The 20,312-nt window shown below is 49.7% G+C and overlaps 6 protein-coding genes across 6 annotated transcripts; 4 read left to right on the top strand and 2 right to left on the bottom strand.

Moving 5' to 3' along the window:
- Positions 1 to 5: 5 nt before the first annotated feature.
- Positions 6 to 2,224, top strand: N7466_009845 (putative serine-rich protein; the record flags this gene model as incomplete). Its single annotated transcript, XM_057169234.1, has 2 exons — positions 6 to 2,126; positions 2,186 to 2,224. The coding sequence occupies 2 exons, from the start codon at positions 6 to 8 to the stop codon at positions 2,222 to 2,224; spliced, it is 2,160 nt and encodes a 719-aa protein (XP_057017940.1).
- An 841-nt stretch (positions 2,225 to 3,065) lies between these two features.
- On the bottom strand, positions 3,066 to 4,931 carry N7466_009844 (lysophospholipid acyltransferase; the record flags this gene model as incomplete). The annotated part of the gene is made up of 4 exons (XM_057169233.1): positions 3,066 to 3,550; positions 3,612 to 4,730; positions 4,789 to 4,833; positions 4,910 to 4,931. 4 exons carry the CDS (start codon positions 4,929 to 4,931, stop codon positions 3,066 to 3,068), a joined length of 1,671 nt encoding a protein of 556 aa, XP_057017939.1.
- Positions 4,932 to 5,276: 345 nt separating this feature from the next.
- Positions 5,277 to 7,184, top strand: N7466_009843 (Sec1 family protein; the record flags this gene model as incomplete). Its single annotated transcript, XM_057169232.1, has 3 exons — positions 5,277 to 5,390; positions 5,453 to 6,478; positions 6,546 to 7,184. 3 exons carry the CDS (start codon positions 5,277 to 5,279, stop codon positions 7,182 to 7,184), a joined length of 1,779 nt encoding a protein of 592 aa, XP_057017938.1.
- A 297-nt stretch (positions 7,185 to 7,481) lies between these two features.
- On the top strand, positions 7,482 to 8,706 carry N7466_009842 (SDR family oxidoreductase; the record flags this gene model as incomplete). The annotated part of the gene is made up of 2 exons (XM_057169231.1): positions 7,482 to 7,610; positions 7,741 to 8,706. The coding sequence occupies 2 exons, from the start codon at positions 7,482 to 7,484 to the stop codon at positions 8,704 to 8,706; spliced, it is 1,095 nt and encodes a 364-aa protein (XP_057017937.1).
- Positions 8,707 to 9,435: 729 nt separating this feature from the next.
- Positions 9,436 to 13,707, bottom strand: N7466_009841 (TRAPPII-specific subunit TRS120; the record flags this gene model as incomplete). Its single annotated transcript, XM_057169230.1, has 2 exons — positions 9,436 to 12,687; positions 12,751 to 13,707. The coding sequence occupies 2 exons, from the start codon at positions 13,705 to 13,707 to the stop codon at positions 9,436 to 9,438; spliced, it is 4,209 nt and encodes a 1,402-aa protein (XP_057017936.1).
- Positions 13,708 to 14,494: 787 nt separating this feature from the next.
- Positions 14,495 to 19,781, top strand: N7466_009840 (histidine kinase-like ATPase domain-containing protein; the record flags this gene model as incomplete). Its single annotated transcript, XM_057169229.1, has 2 exons — positions 14,495 to 14,622; positions 14,687 to 19,781. The coding sequence occupies 2 exons, from the start codon at positions 14,495 to 14,497 to the stop codon at positions 19,779 to 19,781; spliced, it is 5,223 nt and encodes a 1,740-aa protein (XP_057017935.1).
- Positions 19,782 to 20,312: the final 531 nt, after the last annotated feature.

The following is a 20,312-nucleotide window of genomic DNA, read 5'->3' as shown; positions in this document are numbered from 1 at the left end:
TCAACATGCCTTCACACGTCCAGTCAACCTCCCCTCCACCTCGAAGGCGGAGGGCTTTGGAAGAGCGGAGCTCCGCTCATACCAACGAAAGATCACCCACTCGATCCATACATAGGGTTCGAACTCAAGAAGATGTGAATGAGATGTATATGGCCACCCCATTTCCAACAAAACCAGAACAGATCTTACTACCCGTTCCTGGCAAAGGTCAACAGGAGTACATTTCAGATACCGGGCTTAGATATTCTAGTGCAGGCCCATCCTCAGCACCCTGGTCACCGACATTCAGTCATGACACGCGAAGCAGCATGCGAGAGCACTCCATTGGCGAGTGGGATACATCAACAGTGGACCCGGGCAACTCGCCGCCTGAAATGTGGGATGAAGATCCAACGTCCAGCAAGTCATCTTTGCCGGAATTTGCATCAGCCAAGCCGGAAGACTTTCACTCGGATGAATCAGAAGCTGAATTCTCAGACGACGACTTGATCGTGCTACCTACCGCGACTCCGACAATTAAAGCGGTTATATCTGAACCTCCTACGTCCCCAAAGTCTGAGCTAGCAGATGATAGTACCATGGGTTATTCGAGTCCCAATTTCCAGCCCATTGGAGCTCCATCTAGCCCCAACTTTGTCACCTTGGACAACTCAAGTGTCAACTTCCTGCCTCGAGGCCGTGGCTCAAATTCGAACTCCGATTCCGAACATCGAGCGGACTCATTATCATCATGGAACTCACGAGGAACTGCGGTGCGACACGCTGGTGCAGCGCAGTGGACGTTCGTAGCCTCATCAGAGCGACCAAGCCTTTCGAATTCGTCGTCCTTCCATTCAAGTCCTCCTACACAATCAGTTGCATCGTTCCAAGCCATCTCGCGCCGACTTTCAGAAAGCCGATCGCGGTCTGCCACTTCGTCCTCGCGCAGCCTCCGCTCGGTATCGGATATGGTCAATGATATCCAAGCCGCTATGGAAAGTGGTGTTCCTATTCAATATCCCAGGATTCGCGGCCCATCGTCAAGCTCTCGAGCGGAGACCTCCGAGTCGTCTGAACGTGACTTTACCCCGGGCCCGGTATCAGGCCGTTGGAATCCTCACCTATCTCGAGTATCATCAGTCTGGTCTGCAGAAGAATTTGCCGAAAAACAAGCCGAGGAGGAGACATCGAGCACCGCATCGGAGCTCGTTGTTTCATCTTCTGTGGCACTTGATTCCAAAGCTAGTAAATCTACTGTCTGGCTTGTGAACAACGCAGAAGATGATGAGCACTTGGACAGCTTGACCAATCTTCCCACTCGCCATGGATTCCCGCACAGCTTGTCCTCTGGCTCCAAGCACAGCAACAGCTTGCGAAGTAACAGTTTGCGAAGCAATAGCCTGCGAAGCAATAGCCTGCGAAGCAACAGCCTACGCAGCCTCAAGCGCCCGGGTACTGGCTCGAGTACTTTGATGCACATCCTCCCTACCTGGGCGAAGATCTACTACCGGGCCGATGCTCTCGGAATCCACCCGACCTTGTCAATGATGGAACCCAGCCGACCGACCACAGGTCGCCCAGGAACCAGCAACTCCAGTGTCTTCAACCTCGTACCTCATCCTCTCAACATCCCTCGCCCTCGTTCTCCGGATCGACCTCGTTCACCTGAACGAGTTCATTTCGCTCAACGACGTATCGACAGTGACCCACGGGACCCACGTGCCCACTGGGTCGCTTCCCCAGAGCCCGAGGATGGTGATGTAGTTGGAACACATCGTCACCGATTACGGCACAGTTGGTCACCGCATCTCTTTACTGATCGACGTACCGTTCAGCACTCTGCCAGTGCATGGACTACTCCCTCATTCGACTCGACAACCGAGCCCATCTTTGGTCGCAGGAACATTCAGGTCTACTCATTCTGTGTGGGATTTATCTTCCCCCTTGCCTGGATCATTGCCGCCTTTATTCCTTTGCCACCCAAACCCAAGATGGCATCGGAAATGATAGAGTCCGACGATGATGTGGAAATGGCCCTCGAGTCTCAGTTGATGGTTCTTCAACAACGACGATACAATAATGCGCGGTGGTGGCGTAATCTCAACCGGTGGATGATTTCCTTTGGTGTTGTGATCATCGTTATCATGGTAAGTGAAGATATAACGTTTCCCAGGGGTTTGATACACCAGTGCTAACAATATTTCAGATTACACTTGCTGCTATTGGTGCAACCACTGGCTTCTAATCTAAGTCAAGTCCCTCAGATTTGCTATACCTTCCCACATACCTCTCTTCCGCGATCGATCTTTCAATCTTCTACGCTCTTACGACCTGCACTATTTACTTTATCTGATGTTTTATTTTCATCCGATGTTTGCATTTGACACATTTCCCCCCGCATTCATCCAATTTCGGAGACAGGCGCTCAATCATATTCCCCCGTCGGTTTCGACTTCACTTCTTTACTGCTCCAATGATAACCCACAGACCTGCTTTGTTTTTCCCCCTACTTTTACTGTCACTTCTTGACTCGACCGTTTCAGACATTTTTGCAACTGCATCCTGATTTTATCAATTCTCTCCGCTGAACATTTATTTAACACGACTGTACGAAACGCCCGGACGCACATACATAATTCCCCCTTCGATGTCTGTGTATTTTTTACTTGAATCCTCATATCCTGAGACGTTTCATTTGCAGCAACCGCTGCCTGCATTTAAGCTTATTCTTTGCATTTCATGTTTCTCCATCTTATGGTACCTAGCACCTTTGATTGTCACATTGCACCTGGAAATTGTTCTCGTGTTTGTATTAGAAAGATTATGTTATTATTTTTTTTTCGATATTTTTATCGGCTGAAATTTCAAACTCATCAGTAAACGCGACTTGTAATGACCAATCAACAGTTGACTGAGCAAGATGTCTGGAACGACTTTTGTATAACCCGGAAATACATGTAAGTAAATCCACAATCTTAAAGACAAGAAAGACATGACAACTCAGTCTTGAATGCACAGAAATCAAAAATTCCTTGTCCAAAATTTACTCTATCTATCTGTGCAGATGCACTCCAACACGATGCACCTTACAGTTTACGTCCAATCTTTTGCTCAACAGCAATCTTAAGCTCCTCCCCAGTAGGCATGGTGACCACACTGCCCCGACGACGCCGAGACTCAATCTCCATCTTGACCTCCTGCACGGCCTCATCAAAGTCACGCTCAGGATCATTGGGGAGACCCAGCGTCGGAGGGCGCACAGTTTCTTGGCTGACAGACCGCATAACATGAGGCCGGTTGCGGCGCTTCAGATTGGAAACCAGCATGACCTTGACCGGGGAGAAGGACGCAAAGACAACCAGTGACAAAACGACCCAGACGATGCCGTAGAAGTAGACACGGGACCAGACGGCCATGGATTGATTGAAGCTGAGGATGATGAAGGGCATCACGGCGAAACCGAGGGTAAGCTGCGTAGCGGCCCAGCTGAAGAAGTCGTAGTAACGCTTGGTGGGCATGGGCTTGGAGCCATCAGGAGTCAGGAAAAAGGGACGGACGTAGCGGCGGAAATCTGAGAAGAATGTTAGTAAGATGCCAAAGTATACGAGGGGAGAGAGAAAAGGGATACACACTCTTTGCCACAGTCTGGACGAACGATCCGAGGACGAATGTCATGTAGTAGCCGGGGTAGAAGCCGTGCCAGAGAGCGCTAGTAGCAAAGGTTGCCATGCTAGCACGGAACCCAGGCTTCTTGCCCTTGGGAGTAACGCGCAGGTAAACATAGTTGCGCAGCCAGTGGTTCGTGTTCTTGTTCCAGCTACCAAGGTAGGCGTGTGAGTTCTGCGCTGTCTCCAGGCTCCAGGGATCGACGTTCTCCAAGCGGTTCCAGAACACCTTGCCAGACTTGGGGTCGAATCCGTTATAACCAAGACCGGACAAGATACAGGCGCCCTCGGTCAAAGACCAGACACCGTAGTACTTCAGACGGGAGGTGAAGCCAAGCAGATACACAGTGAGCATGCGACGCGGGAAACCGTACTGCAAGAACGCATCGGAAAGCACAAAGTCGGTGGTGAAGATACCGCCGAGGTACACGAATGCGCCAATCCAGAGTAGTCCAACCACAGCCTTCTTGAAGGCCGGGGTGCCGCTGCGAGGAATCTTGCGCTTCTTGCGGGTGGCAGGCACCTTGGATGGGTCGGTGCCTGGTGGGACATCAAACAAGGTGGTATCGAGCCAGCGACGGTAGTCCACATACTCAAAGGAGGGACCGGCGAATAGCGACGGGAAGAAGAGGACATAACCGGCGTAGTCCATCATGCTAGGGAATTCGGTGATGGCGGAGTACTTCTGGGGGTCGGACAGCACCTCCTGAGGCAGACGGCCGTCATGGATGTTCCAGCAGAAAGACGAAAGCTTCATCACGAGCACCATCTGCGCGCCCGTGATGTCAACCATTTGAGAGTCATCCGCGATTTGACGGTAGATGTGGCTGATCGACATGTGACCCATCAAGAAGATGAAGCCGATCCAGGGCATCAGCGAGCCATCTACATAGTAGGCGATGGCGTAGGTTCCGATCGCGCTGTAGAGGAGTGTTCGCAAGCCATCCCAGAGGCCAAAAAGTCCAATAATGTAGAAGAGCGAAGCGCCGACGATGAAGGCATTCTTTTTCCAGGGCTGGGCGTCGGGGATCCGTTTCAGCAGGGCAGCCAGTGGGTAGGAGAGTAGGAATGAGCCGATCAGCTTGACTGTAATTTCAAGTTAGAAGCTATAGATGGTTTTCTGTTGCTGAAGAAAATGACGTACGCTCATCGACCGATGCGCCTGTAAGCTGTGCAGGGATCTCGAACACTGCGGGGACAAGTTAGTCTAAGGTTCTGGGGGGAAGCTCTATAGCTCTCTCCAAGTCAAGGGGATGGATACAAACCGCTGTCTATATAGGACAACATGATCTCGACTCAAGTAGAAGACGTGAAGCCGTATCTACAAGCAGAAGCGTTCCTGCGGGATAAAAAAAAGCAAAAGGAGAATACAAGAAAAGAAAAGGAAAAGAAAACAAGAAAAAAAAAACGGTTAACAGATCAACGCCGAAAATGTCATGTGGGACTGGAACGGACAACACTCAACATTCAACAACTTCACTTCTCCACCTTCCGCCACGATAACACGGAAACAACAATCATCCGTTGTGATCCCACTCTCTTCAAGCTTTAAAGATAATAAAATCCGCCGATCTTTACATACTTCTTTTTCTATTTGCTGCCCACCCGGCGTCCGGGCGCATTCTCCCCACCATGGATGTTGTCGCAGCCGTCTCGGGCTACATCTCCAAGATGGTGACGGCTGGCGAGTCCACCTCAGGGTCTTCATCCACCAAGATGAAGATCCTGCTTCTCGATAGTGAGACAGTGGGCACAATTCACCAAAACTAGCTTCCTCGATTGATGATTACTGACCCCCTTGGCTATAGGTTCCCATTGTCTCGACCGCCATCACCCAATCAGCCCTCCTTAATCACGAAGTCTACCTCATTGATCGCCTGGATAATGCTGCGCGCGAGAAGATGCGACATCTGCGATGTCTGGTCTTTGTGCGCCCCTCTCCAAGCTCCATTCAGCTCCTTGTTGATGAGCTCCGAGACCCCAAATACGGTGAATATTACATCCACCTAAGCAACATCATCCGAAAGTCATCGCTGGAGCGCCTTGCCGAGGCCGATAGTCACGAGGTGGTCCAGTCCGTGCAGGAGCAATTTGCCGACTTTTTGGTGGTCAACCCGGACCTATGCTCCATGAACCTGGGGTTCCCCTTAAGCCGACTCTGGAGCCATTCGCCGGACCTATGGAACCCGGATTCGCTGCAAAGAGGCACGGAGGGAGTGCTGGCACTTTTGCTGTCCTTGAAAAAGAACCCATTGATCCGTTATGAGAAGAACAGTTTGATGGCCCGCAAATTAGCCACGGAAGTTCGGTACCACCTTACGCAGGAGGAGCAATTGTTCGACTTCCGCCGGACGGATACACCGCCAATCCTGCTCATCTTGGATCGTCGTGATGATCCCATCACCCCGCTCCTCACGCAATGGACATACCAAGCCATGGTGCATGAACAGCTGGGCATCAGGAATGGGCGTGTGGATCTGCAGGATGTGCCAGATATCCGACCGGAACTCAAGGAAATCGTGCTAGCTCAGGATCAGGACCCGTTCTTCAAGAAGAATATGTACCAGAATTTTGGTGACCTCGGTCAGAACATCAAGGAATATGTGGAGCAGTATCAGACTAAAACACAGAACAACATGAATATTGAATCTATCACCGACATGAAGCGGTTCGTGGAGGACTATCCGGAATTCCGCAAGCTCTCGGGCAATGTGAGCAAACATGTCACCCTGGTCGGCGAGTTAAGTCGTCGCGTAGGTGAAGAGAGCTTGCTGGACGTGAGTGAGTTGGAACAAAGCTTAGCTTGCAGTGATAATCACTCCAATGATCTAAAGGTATGTCTGACAGGACCATATGAGCTTACGAGAGGCTGTTGGCTAAACTGACTGTTTTTCATTCCAGTCCTTGCAACGTATTATTTCGTTGCAGAATGTGCCCGCCGAGAGTAAGCTCCGTCTGGTGGCTCTCTATGCACTCCGCTACGAGAAACAACCGAATAGTTCCCTACCTATCCTTCTTGACCTGCTCGTAACGGCCGGCGACGTCCCCTCTAACAAAGTCAACATTATTCCCAAACTTCTTGCCTACCACCACTCTCTACAAGCGCCGCCAGTGGCAGGTGGATTTTCAGATCTTTTCGAATCCACGTCATTCTTCTCTGGAGCTCGTGATCGGTTCAAGGGTCTAAAGGGTGTTGAAAATGTCTACACTCAACACTCGCCTCGATTGGAGGTGACTCTCCAGAATTTGATTAAGGGCCGCTTGAAGGAAATGCAATATCCATTCCTGGAGGGCAGCGGTCACACCCGTGACAAGCCTCAAGATATTATCATCTTTATGATTGGCGGCACCACGTACGAGGAGGCTAAAATGGTTGCTCAGGTCAATGCCAGTTCTCCTGGTATTCGTGTTGTTCTAAGTGGCACCATGGTTCACAATAGTACAACTTTCTTAGAAGAGGTCGACGATGCTGTCAGCAGCTGGCCAGAGCCTAGTCCCACGTCGGCTGCAGGACGGCTACGACGAGAGGTTGGGCGATAAGTGAGATAATAGGCGCTGGACGTATTGTTGGCAAAGAGCATTATACCTCGAAACATGTATTTCCTTATAACTTTTGAACAATAAATTTTTTGCACTGCAGCAGTAAGAAGGTATAGCTTCCGAGTATTCATTGGTCTATTGAAGCGAATGTTGTTCCATCAAGGTAATGTCTGTAGCGTTTCTGTCCCCAGAACTCAGGCTGCAACCTTATATATGGGTCCACCCCGGACAATGCGGAGACACGAGATTTGACCTTTCCAACTTTTGCTTCTTGCATATCCCTCCCCTACATACACCATGGATCAGTATTCCCCTCCAAAGGGAGGGGCGTCTTCTCCAGCTGCCTCTCGTGAACCTCGATTACATCTTCCCTCCACGACCGACCCTCCAGGCCCCCAGAACCCTCCCAAACCGCTCGTATGGCTGGTAGGTGATTTTACCTTTCCCCCCAACCCCACTTTGACTCCATGCGCCCAACCCGCAATATTGGAACAGAATACACCTGTGAATAAATTAATACTAGAATAAAATACTAATTCGCTTTGGATACTTCTAGATCTTCGGCGCCACAGGTCATATGGGCCGTTCACTCGTGAAAATCGCCCTATCGCGCAACGACCTAGTCTCAGCCGTAGGCCGCACCTACGAAAACAGCCCAGAAGCCATGAAAGAGCTCGAGGACGAACACGAGAACTGCCTCGGCCTCCTATGCGACGTCCGCGCGCGCGAAACCGTCAAATGTGTAATTGACCAAACCATCGCGCGCTTCGGCCGCATTGACGTAATCGCCAACTGCTCCGGATACGGCGTAATCGGCGCCTGCGAAGACCAAGACGAGTTCGACATTCGCAATCAATTCGAGACCAATTTTACAGGAACATTGAACATGATTCAGCTATCGCTCCCGCACTTCAGAGAGCGGCGGGCAGGCCGGTATCTCATTTTCAGCTCGACGTCTGGCGCGCTCGGCGTGCCGGGGCTGGGTCCGTACTGCGCGTCGAAGTATGCGGTTGAGGGCTTGATGGAGAGTATGTTGTATGAGGTGGATAGTTTCAATATTAAGGGGACGCTGGTTGAGCCGGGTCACATGCGCCGCGATGATATCGGGGATCTGGTCTCGCCCTCGTTTATGGCTGCTAACCCCACTGAACATAACCTCTCCTCGCCGCTGCCTTTGTACGGTCATTTTCTGGTCAAGCCGCCCAGTGAGCCGTATAATACGTCTACTTCGCCTGCAGCGCATGCGCGACGCATGCTGATGTGGCTTGGTGACAAGCAGCCTGCTTCTGCTGTGAAAGCGGCCCACCTTGTCTGGGAACTTGGGCACTGTTCTTACCCTCCCTTGAGATTGATTCTCGGTACCTACGCCGTCGAAAGTATTCGGGATAGATTAAAGTGCATTATTGAGGAGATTGAGGATTGGAAGCACCTGAGTTTTCCATTGGGGGAAACGCAACCTGGGCCGGGTGAAAGATCATCTACGCAGACTGAAGGCAATGATGCCGGCAGCAATGCGGGATGAGGCGAATGAGACGACCTTCAACTTCTAGTCTATCCAACTTAAACGAGATGGCAGTGGTTCCGCAGGCTGGTCACCCAAAGCTTTTGGCTTGCTGCATGTATGCGCTCCCAGCTTTGTGGCAGTCCGCTCCTACCCACGGGTTATGCTATTCGCCTATCATCTGAGAAGTGGCCTCATATCATTTGGGGGTTTGTCTTGGATACGCAAGTTCCAAATGGGAAAATATGTCTCTTCGCCGCAACCCCTCCATAAGACAGAGGTTGATGTCGTTCTTGCGAGACTTTGAAAAGAACGGTGTGTCTCACGCTCGGTCAACAGCCACAATAAGACCCTCGACATTACTTTGAGTGCGGACTATAATCAATAGCCAGCCTATATGTACATACGCATAATTTGAGTCACGAATGCACGATTCCCTACAAACATAGACTCGTATACTCAAGTTCATGAGCCTATTGCTCTCATCAAGTAATGAATATTGAATTCAGAGGAGAGTAGTATATACCTCACTTTTACTTCTATACAGAATGTAAAGTGCCACTAAGAAAATTGAAAACACATGCTATATGGCCCACCAGGTCAGCGGGGTCGAGGGTAGGGGGGACATGACATAGACATCAATCGTGCAATGGAATCTATGTATATCGTAAAATAAACAAACAAAAGAGGAAAGAAAAGGGGGCATGATCATAGAGACACAGTATGGCACATTGGGTGATGGGAGATAAATCAAGAGGCATGGATGACACAAGTCTCCATTGCATGCCAGATGCGGCGTCGTCTCACAACATCCGCACCAAACGTGTCCTTGACAACATCATCATGAGCATTAGAGTCATCCTCTCGCGTGCCCAAAGTATCAGAAGGCCACAGGATGCGCGCCTCCTCGACACTAGCACCAAACTCATACTCACCACGGCTGAGCACTGTCACGCCGATAGAGGCCACAGTTGACTGGCCACTTGGAAGAATTGGTAAGGATTGTTGGAGCATTCCAGTCCAAGCGAGACGGCGGGTGAGGTCTAGAGCGACATTGCTTGGTTGGTGGCGCAAGCTAGGTTGAAGGCGGAGGAGTGGATGAATGGGACGTGAGGACCGATTACGGATATTGACTGATAGGGTGAGCAGATCATCTGCTTCGGCTCGGAAACGCGAGCGGCCGGTCTGAGTGATCTTTGAAGAGGATTCAGGGCTGGAGGAATCTGTGCAGGACGAAGAGAGGGAAAATGTGATAGCGACGTCCTCAAGACGCATGGCTTCCACCATGCGGGCATTGAGGCGGATGTTCCGCAGGTCGATGGTGCCCTCGCGGCCTGTCGAGGCCTCCTTCCAGTGTCCAGACAGTCTCTTAAGAAGTTCTTCTCGGAACCAGAAAGCTTCGCGAGAGGCTGCCTCTGCTTCAAATGATAGCTTGTTGACGCTAACCACGAATTGGCGTCGAGTGCCTGTGTTGACAACGGGAATAGAGGCATGCGGGTTGTCTAGATAGACTCGAGGAAGCACGAGCACAAAACGGGAGGTTTGACCAGGTTGAAGATGTCCATCAACGGTATACTGGCCCGTGTGATTATCCTTTGACAAAGCTGTGTGTTCGCCGACTCGCAACCCCACAGAAACAGGACTGGGCCATGCATTTCGAAGATCAAGCAAGACTACGCAGTGATCTGGACCGTAGGCTCCATTTCCAAGACGAGCGAGAACCTGAGAGAATGGGTCATGATCGCTGGCAGACAACGGCGAATCCGGTTGTTGATTTGGGTCAGTAGGGGGGTCGAGGTGGTTTCGCCAGGCGAAATCACCACTGAAGGGTAAAATATCACAGCGAGCAACTTCCACGCTTGCATTGACCGTCACCGTCAAGGGCACAAACAGCTGCCTGGTGTAAAAGATATCAGGAAGATCAGCTTGTTTGGCCCCTACATACGAATAGTCGATTTGAACGGTGGTATCTTGTAAACCAGGCTTGCCCAGTACATCAACCGTGAAAGTAGCCTTTTGGCCCGCCAAGATGGAGCAGTCTTCCGAATTAGGTCCCTCGCGGCGCCATCGCAGGGCAGGCTGGGTCGTTAATTTCAGTTCCAATTCGTAAATCTCCACTGGCAGGAGATCTCTATTCTTAAGAGCCGATTGAAGTTGGCGGGTAGTGGAATCTTGGAAAGTGAACAAAACAAAGTCGACAGGGCATGAAGAGGTGTTCTGAAGGGTGATATCAAATGACTTGATTTCGCCTTCTAGAACCATCATTGCTGATTGAGAGAGCGACATTGATTCGATCAAAAGTGACGGCTGTTTGCCGATTACCTTAACCTGACATGTTGCCGCCTCGGGCCCCTTTTTAACTGATATTTTTCCATCTTTGGAGGTTTCCGAAGCCCAAGACACCGGTCGCTCCGAGAGGGGCTTCTTTGAAGACAGCCCTGTCCGTTTAGACTTGACCTCGGGATCAGGCTTCCAGAAGTTCTTGAATATGGGGAACCTCCGCATTCGACAATGTCGCGCTTTAACAATGCAACCAGTGATGGTGAGCTCTCCTTCTTCGCGAGCGGTACCCAGAACGACAATATCTTGGAGACAGAATGGAGGGAGAATGATGTTTTCAGACACAGCCTCAAAAGCCACACCTGTACTCTCCAGCTGCAAGTGCTCGATCTCAACCTCAAATTCGTAGGGATTTTGAAGGGTTACCCTGAACGAAGCAGGTTCATCTGTCACACTGAGCATCTCTAGGGCTTTGCTACTGGGTTTCGCGAAAGGATTGTATAAGAACGGATCCTTTTTCGATTTTTCAGATCCAGCAGTGACAGCATGAAGCTCTGACCTCAACCGTCGTACTGGCCTCCTGGGATCCGGGAGAGCTAGTAGTTGAACGTCACGTACTAGAAAGTCATCCCAATACTCTGCTGTCATATGAGAAGCACCGAGTCTGTTTGCAGCGCCAACAGTGCGTTTAATGTTGTTCAAGAGACGGACTTGCTCTTCTCGGGGGAGATATGGGGGCATTTGGTTTGTCTCTCCTATCATCAGATCCCCTCGAATGGTCTGGAGAAGCTCGACTGTGAAACGAAGTACACCCTCAAAGTCGGGTAAGGCTTCACAGCAGTTAATGCATGCTTTGAGAACATCAATCTTGAGATTGAGATCACCATATCTATCAAGAACCACATGTCGAAAAGATCGCTCTGCAATGCCAGCAACTGATTCATATTCAAGACATCCGTCCGATCCACCAATTGCGGATGATTGGCTCTGTCTCTTCTCCCACTCATAGAACGCCGATGGCTGCACGCCATATATCTCGCCAATGGTAGCAAGAAGAAGCCGCACGCTCTTTTCCATGTTCCCTGGGCCAATATCAAGGGCATTTACATCAAAGGCGGTATCACTAAGAGACGCTAATCCCGCGGCTGGGTGGATTCCCACCTCCGCAGCGCCAATTTTTCGCGCCTGCACGAGGCTAGGCACCATCACAGTGAGAAGCTCACGCATAATAAACGCTTTCTTCCGAGGCAGATCAAGAGCATTGAGAACAGAGACCACACCCACAATAATGGGGACCACATCAGTAGCAGGCAAGTCGGCACTAGGAGCGAGCGGTAGAGCTCGGTACAAGAAGTTTGCAAGGTCGGATTTGCGAAGCAATACTGTTCCACGTGGAAGTTCTGGATGAAGTATAGGAACGAGAGGCTCGTTCATGACGATATGTTTCAGGGCGTTGTCGTCGAGCGCGCCATCACGGACTCGAGCTGATACCAAGAGTCTTGATAACCGAATGACGGTTTCGGAGAAAACTAGTTGTGGAAGAGGTTCGTCTGTAATGTTGGCGGCTCGATTATAGAGATTCAGAATGGTATTTGAAAGATCGGGCAAAAGGTTCGCAAGGTTCTGAAGGGAGATAATGCGGTTGCCAGCTGAGGGAGCAGAAGTCGAATCCCGATGCGACTTTGAAGACTTGTCGGCAACAGGGTAGAGAACCGAGGGAATCTAGATTATAAGTGATAATTAGTGGCCTGGGTGACATCCATTTCGATATGTCTAGGTACGTACCTGGAAATCCATACCAGCCCACCCAAGCATAACAAGACAAAGAAGAATAGACTCCAATGCTTTACCGTGCCAAATATAATCGCTTCCTGCGCGTGCATTGTTGGTAGCTTCGATCAATTCCTTCAAAGCATCGTGCCATCTTCCTGCCTGCAGGAAAAGTGTACCAATCACGACACCAGCGCGTCCCTTGATACGATTTTTCGTTCTGTCAGTCGCACTAACTCCGCTAACCGACATTCGTTCGCGACTATGCTCTTTGGGCGACGCTACCGAGGGGCTCTTGCTGCCAGAATGAGTGCGAGTGATGTGAATTGATCGGGTTATCTCGTCGAAAGTCGTAGCAGTTTCGGAGTTGGGAGTTTGTGAGCCAGAATCAGACAATGGGGTATCTGGTGTACCATGGAGGTTTGGTGGCAGTTGTGCAGGCAGGGTCATTCGGTGTAGTAATCGGTCTACAGGTCGGGGGCGCAGCTCTGGATTACGGGATGGTCCCCATGAAGATGTACGAGGCGAATCAATCGTTGGGATGGCCTGAATCGTTTTCGCGAACTCGTCCAGTTCCGAAAGCAAGACCGAGGTTATGTCACACAGAACCGTTTTCATTGTCGTAGCTTTGGATGACTCGGGACGAGGCACCCAGAGTACATTATCCGGTCCATTTGTGAGTTTCTCCAATCCATCATAGTCAAAGATCAGGAGCTGGTTCACTAGTGCTCGTGGGCTCCTCTCCTTTGTTGCCTCGAGCTCTTCCAATAGTTGATCAAGTCCGTCCGGAGTGGGATGCTGCTTCGCCGATTCGGGACTCTGGGAGAGCTCGGTACCGTCTGCAATGGCAATGATGACCAAGGGTTCCCTGTATATCTCAAAGGGAAATAACTCGAGGTGCGACGTTGGGGGAACCGAGAAGGAGAGGTCGTATAGGATCAACCCCGTGGGAAATGCAAGCGGGGAGAACATGTCTTAGAAGAAGATCAGCTTTTGTTCCACATAGTTTTGGCGTTTGTCATATTCTTCCATGTGAGCATGGCGATTGCGTACTTCGATTTGGTCGAGCATCGGGACTAATGTCCCCTAACCGTACGACATTTTCGGCTTGGAGCCTGGCTGCGAAGCTCAGAAAGCGGGATCGCTTGATACGTCCAATTGGAAGTAGAAGCGCCCTCAAGCGCACTGGCGCAATTGGGGACAACGGGTCGACCCCCATGCTGTCATCTGAGATAGACCGGAGTACTGGCGGTGGGAGATCAGGCCCGCATCCACAAAGGTTCGACTCTAGACCTTGTTCCCTTTAGGGGGGCCAGTGGTAGAGACAGAGTCGAGAAAAGTGTGAGCTTTAGAGAAAGGGACCACTGTTAAAACATAAAAAAAACCAAAGCTCAAACCACGTAGATCAATTGCCCAGCTGCGCATGTTGCTCCTGAAGCCGCGATGGAAACATGGATGACATAAGCAGAAGCTGATCTAATCTACTGATAAGCGCCGATAAGGCGATGCCACCTCCGCGGACTCGAGTCTCGGGATCACTATTTGCTTATACACTTCAAGTTGCAACTACATATTCTGTCGTTTTCTTCCTTCTTCTCTTTGGAGTTACTGTTCTTTACGCCTATCTCTACGCAGCGTTTTATCCTCTATTTATTATCTCACAGTGCCTTTTGGCGCCCATGACAAGCCTGTAATATGATATAGGCTTCCGCGCTGATCTCCACGTTTTGACAGCTTTTGATTTAAACAAACCACAGATATGGCTCTGAATATCGATTTTAATGCGTTAAAGGCCCGGACTATGGGGTCCGGCGCCGATGAAGAAGCAGTAACCGTCGACACTCGAGGCCTGATCTCCAAAGTTCTGGCACGGTACTCGGGGAAATGGTAAGTCTTTTGACCTATGGGCTCCAAGATTATGGCATTTTACTCATGAATCTCACGTTTTCAGGACTGTTCTTAGAGAGATGATTCAGAATGCCGCCGATGCATCCGCAACTAAAGTGACAATCAAGTTTGAGACGCTACCCTCTACAACAATCCCGTCACCCTCATCAACCGACCCAACAGAGCAGATAAAGCACACTATTGCCAACCATACCCTCCGCCGTCTTCTGATATCTAATAATGGTCTTCCTTTCAGCGACAAAGACTGGGCCCGGTTGAAACGCATCGCAGATGGAAACCCTGACGAAACCAAGATTGGAGCATTTGGTGTGGGTTTCTACAGTGTTTTCGATGACTGCGAGGAGCCATTCGTGTCATCTGGTAGCCAGGCAATGGCATTCTACTGGAAGGGCAATGGTCTCTTTACACGACGACTGGATCTGGGGGAAACATCAAACAAAGACACCACTTTTGTACTGGACTATCGCAATGATTCTTCGCCTGTTCCGTCTTTGCTGCAATTATGCCAGTTCTTGTCGAGCAGTTTGACCTTTGTCGCTCTGCAGGAGATCGAGCTATTACTGGACGATTGGAGTCTCCTGCGATTATCGAAAAAGAATGCCCCGGGTGTCGATGTTCCCATTCCCAGAGACATCGAGACGAAAACAGCAGAAGGTCTCATGAAAATCACTGGCGTAACTCAGGAGATCGCACAAGTCGATGCGGCCTGGATGCGAATTGTAGAGTGGAATCCGAATGCCAGCCTGATCAGTCTTGATAATCTTCGGGATACCACCAGCTCTCTTCGCAGTTTTTTCTCAAAGTTTACAAGCCCAAGCGGATCTGATAAACCATCGCAATCTCAAAAGACACTTCAACCTGAGCAATCGGGTAACATGACTTCTTTGGTGAAAGCCACAGTATTCTTACACATCAATACCGCATCGATACAGCCTTCAGTCAGTTCTAGTCTGAGCAAAGAACTGGAACGGGCAACTCGAAAGCCACCACCTAAAAGGGCTACAATTGCAATTCTGACCCCATCATATGATGCGAACGTTGCATCAGGGGCTTCTTCATCCCAGTCGGAGATTCTTGCTTCTATCTTGCCATCGAAAGCAGGAAGAGTCTTCATTGGGTTCCCTACCGCGCAAACTACTGGTCTTAATGCTCATGTCTCGGCGCCATCTGTCATTCCTACAGTTGAGCGTGAAAGCATTGACCTCAATACTCGGTACATTAGCAAATGGAATCTTGAAATGCTGCGCGCTGTTGGAATCGTCTGCCGAATCGCATGGTCTGCAGAGATGAGTACCATAAAATCCAAATTGGCAGCCAAGGTTGGACCCTCACGTTCTTCGAAGATTCGCAAAGAAGATATCGTGGATGTCCTTCCCGAGGCAATCCATACTGCAAATCAATTTGTTTTCCGTGAATCGACACCGTCGTCAATGCTCGGCCAGACTATCGAAGATGCATTCTGGATGTGCAATAAGAATGCCTCGATCGAGGTTCTTTCGACGTGCGGCGTTATTCCCAGCCATCAGACACGCATTGCCCCGAAGGACCTCAGCTTCATGGACTCGATCCCCGCCCTACCCGACGCATTTGTCCTCCAAGCTAAAGATTTTGTTCAAAGGCTGACCGAGTTTGGATTGGTGACGGAAATTACTGTTTCTGATATCAAACGAGAACTGGAGGCGAGTACCCTAAGGTCTAACCAGATTGTTGAGTTTTTGACCTGGTTGGGTCGCAAATCTGTGACGGGACAGCTTGATAGACTTTCAGCTCAGAGTCTTCTCCGAGTTGCAGTGGCAAACGATGAAGATCAAGACGGAAAGCCCACAAGACTTATCGTTTTTGCCGACATCACCAGCTTTTTAAATCCCCAACGCATTTCCACCGATCTCCCTATACCATCAGCAGTGATGCCATTCCGCTTTACCAAGCTTTTGGGTAAACAGGAACTTGAGGCTTTGGGATGGGTCGAATTGCAACTTGTCCCTTGGCTTCGCTGGCTCGTGATTAATGCTGGGGATCGCAATCTCTTGTCACCGGAGCAAGACATCACACAAAGCGCCTCCTTTTCTAACCTGGTCCTCCCCCTTTTGTCTAAGCAATGGGAAAGCTTAGGCCAGGCTTCCAAACAGACTGTGATCAATACGCTCCAATCTCAGACTGTGATCCCGACCAAGCTTGGAATGAAACAACCGGAGCAAACATACTTTGCCTCCGTACGCCTTTTCGATGATCTTCCCGTTGTACATGGTTTGAATGGCGTCAAAGAAAAGTTCCTTGTATCTCTGGGAGTCCGCAAGACCGTTGAGTTGGGGGTTATTTTCGATCGTCTCATCAATAATCAGCCACCGTCCGGCGATGCTAAAGGCTCTTCGACACGGAAATGGAGTCATGTTGATTTGATTCGGTATCTCACGTCCGTTCGGGAAGACATCCCTTCTAATGACATCCAGAGACTCAAGGACACAAGTATCTGTACTGCCGAGTATCGAGAAGGTTCCAATGTGTCGCCCAGCACTCGCTACAAGATCTCTGAACTATATGAGCCAAAAGATTCGCTTCGGGCCATGGGTCTACCCGTAATCGAATGGCCAGGAATTTTCAACAACTCGAGCAATGAAGGAAAGTTCCTGTCAATGATGGGCTTGAAGCGACACCCAACAGGAGCTGAGCTTGTACGTCTCATGATCAGTAGTGACGCAGAGAAGAACAGCGCCCGAAAGACTAAGGCCCTGTCGTATTTCCTCAATGAGTATCATACCAACGGTTATGATGCTTTTGATATCAATGCAGTCACGGTGCCCTTTCTCCCTGTTGATGGCTCAGAGAGCCTCGCAGCGCCAAAGAAGTGCTTCACGAACGAGGGTGCCGCGCTGTTTGGCTTCCATATCCTCCAACAGCAGCTCCATCCGCATGCCTCCAAATTGGGCGTGAAACCGCACCCTCCTATGACGGAATGTCTTGGGATCTTGATTCGTCAACCCCCAGCTACTTCAAGGGAGGCTAGAATTGTTTTCAAGTATTTGGCTAGCAGAGCATCCGATATAAGTCCCCAGGATATCGAGCGAGTTGGATCGTCTCCGATTATCCCCATTTCGACAAAAGATCAATCAAACAAGGGCACTAAAACCCGCTTTGTTGCGCCTAAGCTCTGTTATCTTGGCGATGGAGAAGACTACAAGGATATTTTTGACTTTGTGGACTTTGGAAAGGAAGCCAATTTCTTCCTGTTAGCCGTTGGCTCCAGACGAGAACCGACAAAGACAGAAATCGCACGAATGCTAGTGAAAGAACCAGCTCGCATTTCGGCTGCATTCCAAAGCTCTGATAAATACCTCATGCTTCTAAGAACTCTTGCTGAGAACCTTCCCCTTCTCAAGAAAGACAAAGATCTGTTCACTGAAATGAAAACAGCAAGGTTCTTGTTGGCTAGTCGTGATATTCCACCTCAGTCTGCAAAAAAAGACAGCAAAGGAACCTCGACTGAACAAGAGATTGCTGATCCTGAGGAAGATTTAGATATCAGGGAGTGGAGTCTTTCATCTGCGAAAGAAATTGTTGTCGTGGATGATTTCCAGAGCTTCAATCTATTCAAAGAACATGTCCTTGCAGCGCCCCAAGAAGAATCATTAGAAAACTTCTACATCGCTCTCGGTGCTGTTCCGCTGAGCAAGCTTGTTGAGGAGCAAGCCAGATTTGGAGGTATTGCGGCTGATCAAACCCCAGCCGTGCAGTTACACAAGATAATCCTCGAGCGGGTACGGCTATTCTTGCATGACCAACCAGCAGACGCTATTCAACACGGAGCTCGCTGGTTAGAACATGATTTTAGTGTGCAGGTGGTCACATCCATCCAACTTACCCGATCTTTGAAGGGGAGGCGAGTGTCTCATACCCAAAAGCGTAAGGCCATCATGGCCCGATTGTCCAACAATTGGGGGTTGTGCATCTATGCTGGCAAATATGACCTTTATGAGATCAGTCAGTCTCTAGTCCACTTGATTCTCAAGCGACCAAAGCTTCATTCCACTTTGACTTTGGAAATGTTGTTGAAGACGGACCTCCTGGAGCTTCGTGCTCGAGGCTATAATGTGGAGCGCATTCTTAGACAGAAAGCCCACGAGGCTCGAATGGCAGGAGATAAACGACAGAAACAATTAGAAGAAGAGAGACAGGCCTTGCAAGAGAGAGAAGCTGCCTGGGCGGCCGAGCAAGCTCAAAAGGCGAAGCAAGTAAGGCCGGAGCCCCAGTCACAACAATCCCTTATGCCGGGGGTTTTTCCCGAATCACCAAACAGCAAACAGTCAGCCGAAGAAAGACAGATTGCGCCTTCTGAACCCACGATGCCAGAAAGGGCACCTCGTGGATTGTTTGCCAACCTCACCAAGCGATTTGGTCTAGACGGTCGTTCAGGATCAACACCTAATCCTGAGCAATCTCAATCTTTACTCCCCGAGTCGAATGATGCCGCTCCTCCACCTCCACCTTATTCCTCCAAAGATCCTCAACAGCCGCGCCCTGAGCAATCCGTTTCGGCTGATTCCCCGCATCGGTTACAACAAGAGCTTCTATCCGCCGTGCAGGCTTGTCGCCCTCATGGATCATCCAATGTATTCAGCCGGCCAGAGACCAACCAAATTTCGGCAAGTCAATCCTATTGTGATGAGCGACCAGGTCATGATTTGGAGTTTGTGGCAACGCTCCCCAGTGGTGTCAATGTCTTATTTGTCAAGACCATCACCGAGCGGTCCGCTTTCCTCGCGAACAACCGTACGAGCATCAACATTTTTGCCTCGGTTCTTCTTGATTCTGGTTCAATTTTTGCAATGCGTGCGGACAGCCTGAGCATATTTTATGATCCAGGTGGCAAGACCATTGCATTCAATCGGGCGGGCAGCATATTTTGCAATTACTTCTACTTCCAGAAGCTGCAAGAGCAAGCCTTGCTCCAGAGCTCGACACCTGATCGTACGGATGCCATTGTGTACTGGTGGGTGATTTTGTGTCATGAGCTGGCGCATAACCTGGTGGCCGACCACAGCTCTGCCCACAGCTACTACACTGAAGGATTTGTGGCCCAATATTTCCCCAAGGTGGCTGCCAAGCTCGCCACACTCCAACCTGGCTCAGGCGCAGCGTAATATTTCTGCTCTCTCTCTATCTCTCTCTCTGGACTATATTGCTTTTTGTTCGGTTTTGGATACCCTATGTAGATCGCTTCTATTGCTACTTCATTAGAAATGCATCGCTATTGTGACTTCGCATATTACCGTGTTGGTTCCAATCTCTGGTCCGGCGGTACCCGCTTTTTGCCTGCACATTCCCAACCTTAAAATTTCTTCCTCTTTACTTCCGAGGAACAATACATTGTAATAAAATTGTGTCGTATTTGCATTCTATCCAATTTCGATTTCTATTTCTATTTCAAATTACCCGGGCCAAAACGCCATGGATCCTTAAAAAGGTCAAAAATCCCCATTCGAACTTGACCGCGGGAAATCACAGATAACTTGATAAGCTTGGATTCCATCCGCCACTTTGCAAATCGAGGCAGGACTCTCGGTTTAAAAAGAAAAAAAAAGCATTCATGAAATAAGCCACTATCACGCAGAATATCCCCTCAACATCCCTTTTTTGATCTCTCTCATTTGTCAACAAAGTCATTATTGCGT

The sequence above is a fragment of the Penicillium verhagenii genome (assembly GCF_028828195.1).
Source record: "Penicillium verhagenii strain IBT 33310 chromosome Unknown utg000009l_segment0_segment0, whole genome shotgun sequence".
Classification (NCBI taxonomy): Eukaryota; Fungi; Ascomycota; class Eurotiomycetes; order Eurotiales; family Aspergillaceae; genus Penicillium; species Penicillium verhagenii.
The sequence above is the reverse complement of the archived record's forward strand: the minus strand, read 5'-3'. Positions and strand labels throughout refer to the sequence as shown.